The sequence below is a fragment of the Daphnia pulicaria genome, unplaced genomic scaffold (genome assembly GCF_021234035.1).
Source record: "Daphnia pulicaria isolate SC F1-1A unplaced genomic scaffold, SC_F0-13Bv2 h1tg000200l, whole genome shotgun sequence".
NCBI classification, from domain to species: domain Eukaryota; kingdom Metazoa; phylum Arthropoda; class Branchiopoda; order Diplostraca; family Daphniidae; genus Daphnia; species Daphnia pulicaria.
The window spans coordinates 1-3,458 of record NW_025804881.1 but is presented as its reverse complement, the minus strand read 5'-3'; the positions used below and the strand labels follow the sequence as shown (position 1 = coordinate 3,458).

At 32.9% G+C, this 3,458-nt stretch overlaps 2 protein-coding genes across 2 annotated transcripts; one reads left to right on the top strand and one right to left on the bottom strand.

Annotated features, from left to right (window-relative positions):
- Positions 1–474: 474 nt before the first annotated feature.
- LOC124319798 (myotrophin-like) lies at positions 475–1,284 on the top strand. The gene is made up of 4 exons (XM_046782850.1): positions 475–666; positions 729–839; positions 897–980; positions 1,058–1,284. Exons 1-4 carry the CDS (start codon positions 571–573, stop codon positions 1,142–1,144), a joined length of 378 nt encoding a protein of 125 aa, XP_046638806.1. The 5' UTR covers positions 475–570; the 3' UTR covers positions 1,145–1,284.
- Positions 1,285–2,408: 1,124 nt separating this feature from the next.
- Positions 2,409–3,453, bottom strand: LOC124319797 (histone-lysine N-methyltransferase SETDB1-like; the record flags this gene model as incomplete). Its single annotated transcript, XM_046782849.1, has 4 exons — positions 2,409–2,665; positions 2,753–2,988; positions 3,073–3,325; positions 3,391–3,453. Coding segments are annotated over 4 exons (759 nt in total), but the record flags the coding sequence as incomplete, so codon positions are not given.
- Positions 3,454–3,458: the final 5 nt, after the last annotated feature.

Sequence of the window (3,458 nt, the reverse complement as noted above, 5' to 3'; positions counted from 1 at the left end):
AATATTATTATTTTTTTATTATTTTTTTTTCCCTAACTTAGGTCATGAGCTATTTTAATTTTTTTTAAATGAAAATAAAATAAAAAACATCCCTTCGGGTACCTTTGCTAACGAAGGTAGCTGTCAATAGCAGTAGGGTTTTGATTGCTTTGCCGTTTTACACAACGTTCTCCGTGACTACAGATTCAACCGTAAGATGGCGTTAACAACTAGTCTCTTCCAACTTAATAAATATTTCTTAAATGAATTTGTTAATTTTTCGTTGCCAAGGAAGAATGATCGCCTTCAAGCCTTTATTGCCTCATTAAAAAATCATCTGTTCAATAAAATATTATGTGGATAATTAATTTTAATTTAAACGTTAGCAGAGTGCCAGAGTCATGCTTTTGTGCCTAAAAATTGCAGTTTTACCGCTATGTGGTACTAGTTGATGTCTAAGAAATTGTTATTGGTTCTCGCCTTGAAAGGGAAAATAGAAAATTTTGTTTCGACACTGGACACTCTTCGAGTTCTCCCTCTTTTATTCTTCAGTAATTTAGCTTATGTATAAAGTAGGCCTGTTGAGTGTTGATGCTGTCACACTTCAACCACACAAAAATGAGTGAATTAGTTTGGGATATCAAGAATGGAGAATTAGATTCTGTTAAAAATGAAATTGAAAATAAGGTAGATGTTACGGTATTATTATCTATGTTCGACTAAAAATGGCTTTAATACATTCTGTGTAGGGCATCGATGTTAATCTTGATGTGAACGGGAGACCACTTATTTTGCATGCTGCGGATTACGGACAACATACCATAGTAAATTATCTTATTTCAAAAGGAGCTGATCCCAATGTGAGTGAAAATGTTTTGTGAATTATTAATATGATTCATCATAAGTATAATTTTAAGGCTAAAGATTCCCATGGGATAACAGCGTTGCTTGCTGCTATTTGGGAGGGACACACTGAATGTGTGAAAGTCTTGGTGAGCAAGGTAAGAAGAATTTAAAGTTCTTTTTCTTTAAAAAAATCAATATTATTCTTTAAATGTAATCTATGAATAAATCACAGGGTGCCTTTATTAAAGGAGTATCTCCAGATGGGACGTCATATTATGATGCTGCAGAAAAGGATGAAATTAAAGCTTTGTTGAAATAAACAAATGCAAAAGAGACTAAGAACATTTTCCACCATTTCATTTTGTAATTTTCAAGTTAATTTCCTTTGAAAGTTGAGGGAATTGTTGTAAAAGAAATTAAAAGTTTTAATTATAAAATACACTGAGAAACACAGGTGAATCTACTTAGAATTTGTGCTGAAGCCAATGCAATTATAACTTTAAAAATCCCATCACATAATCCCATAAATAACCAAAAAGAAATTTTAAAATTCTCATTAGGAAAAGATTACTTCAGGATTTATCAAACCATACCATTTTTCTTAAATTGTTTTCATATTATCTGTTACTACACAAGTAACATACGGTATTTCTGTTAGAAAGTATGGTTTGTTTAAATGCTGAAAGCCCTTTTAAGATTTTAGCTACCTAACCACATTAATACTAAACTATTTTAAATAAATAACTAGATTAAGTCTATACTGTTTAATAAGGTAAGCTAACTGGTCAGTGGTTGGTCAGTAACTCACTATGTGTTGAACATACTTCATGAGTATTATTTACTAACATTTTTTTTTTATTTCAGATGACGTGTAAGTGTTTATTAGATTTTATTAACTACTTTATGACGTTTTGTAGTTTTAACTGATTTTTTTCAAAAATCATGATACAGAAAAAACATTTTAATTTGCATAAATTGGCAACTTTGGCAGGTTGTGTGACGGTTTTGCTATTTTTTACGAGATTATCGTAGGCTTTATCTAATGGAGCTTAACAGGCAAACAGCTACTATGTTCTTTGCATAATATTTATAAGCATTTTTTTTTTCAAAATCAAACCCATTGTAAACCATAACCTAAACGTCATATACAACTGTCAGCGTTGCCAATACAAGGGAACTGAACATAATTCTACGGGTATTTTTGTTAAAATTTCATTTTCAATCTTCTATCTGACTCGTATCATCTCACTACCCTGACACTACCAATAATAAGATAGCTTAATACATTTGTTAATTTTCTTACCTTTTGCAAGCTAACAGCATTATCAATATTATTGGATATTGCAAACTAGTTCCATATAGTTTCACACCATATTCTCAAACGGACAAGACCGATCGTGCGAATTAAAATTTTATAATGTGAACTCTTTAAAATTTGAACAATTCAAATAGATTTATCTACAATATATGTTGGTTGTGGGGTAGCCGGGTATCATATTTGAATTGTTTAACATGATTTGTGCGCAATATGCGGCCATAAATCGTCCGTATTTCGCAGAACTGATGAGACGTGAAATAGCATCTTTAGGTGGGACGATTTATTGAGAAAATCGAGAAATACAACGGCTTGAAACTAGAGTAATCTTCCCCTACATTCTTTTGCACCACAATGACAAAATAACTTTTTGTCCGGTACACTGTCAACTTGGTAACTATAATCCCAAGTGAGCTCCGTACCAGCACGAATGAAAACGTGAGCAAAGAATCCAACCCAAGGAAATCGCAAATCTTGCGTATCGACGAAAATATTCTGTACAAACACATTTGGTTTACAGCAGTGCTAGATAAAGAAAAATTAACGAAATTAGTGGGTGAATTAATAGAACGGTAGTAATTACATATACATATATTATTCATTATCTCTTACATTTAAATATCTTCCTATGTTGCCGGTGCTCTTGGCATCCATAACGTAGCAATGCTCATTTGGACCATATAATTCACGTGTCTTCTTTTGACAGTCATCTTTCTGAATTATTCTAACAGCTGTAGAAGATAATGTGTGCGCGGATAATTTCTCAGAACTGTCATTTTTGTTCTCATGTCCTTGTCCTGGCACCAAACTTTTTGATTCTGAAATATCTGAAAACTCCCCTGAATCGTCTGATAAATATGAAAAATCTATGAAATAATTTCATCAAATTTGTTTCAAAACAGTGATAAGATAAAAAAAAAAAAAAATCTCACCACTGCCGGACGATTGAGAAATATCACTTTGATGATCAATATCAATGTCAACGTCACTTTCGTAGCCATCTTTGGCTTGTTCAATGCTTTCAATAAGGTCCAACTCCGCCAGATATTCATCGCCAAATTGCTTTCCATCCTCGTTGGCTTCTTGTTCAGTTAGAAGTTGTCCTGCATATACGCATATGAATTGACCTTTGGGTATGTCATCCAAACAACGAATGCCCCAACCACGTCTCTCGGTTCGAAACAACTGTTATGACAATAGAAATATAATGACTGCAAGAAACATGGGACAAAATTACGTTAAGGTTTTACTTGCAAACGCAAATGCAAAGGTCTCTGTGCAACTCTATTAATGCAAGTTTTACGGCACGAACATCGAG

Bases quoted from the DNA above. Each gene is read 5' to 3' on its own strand.
- LOC124319798 (XM_046782850.1), top strand. From the start codon at position 571: ATGCTGTCACACTTCAACCACACAAAAATGAGTGAATTAGTTTGGGAT. The intron at 667-728 runs GTAGATGTTACG...CATTCTGTGTAG, and splicing joins AAAATGAAATTGAAAATAAG to GGCATCGATGTTAATCTTGA. The intron at 981-1,057 runs GTAAGAAGAATT...AATAAATCACAG, and splicing joins TGAAAGTCTTGGTGAGCAAG to GGTGCCTTTATTAAAGGAGT.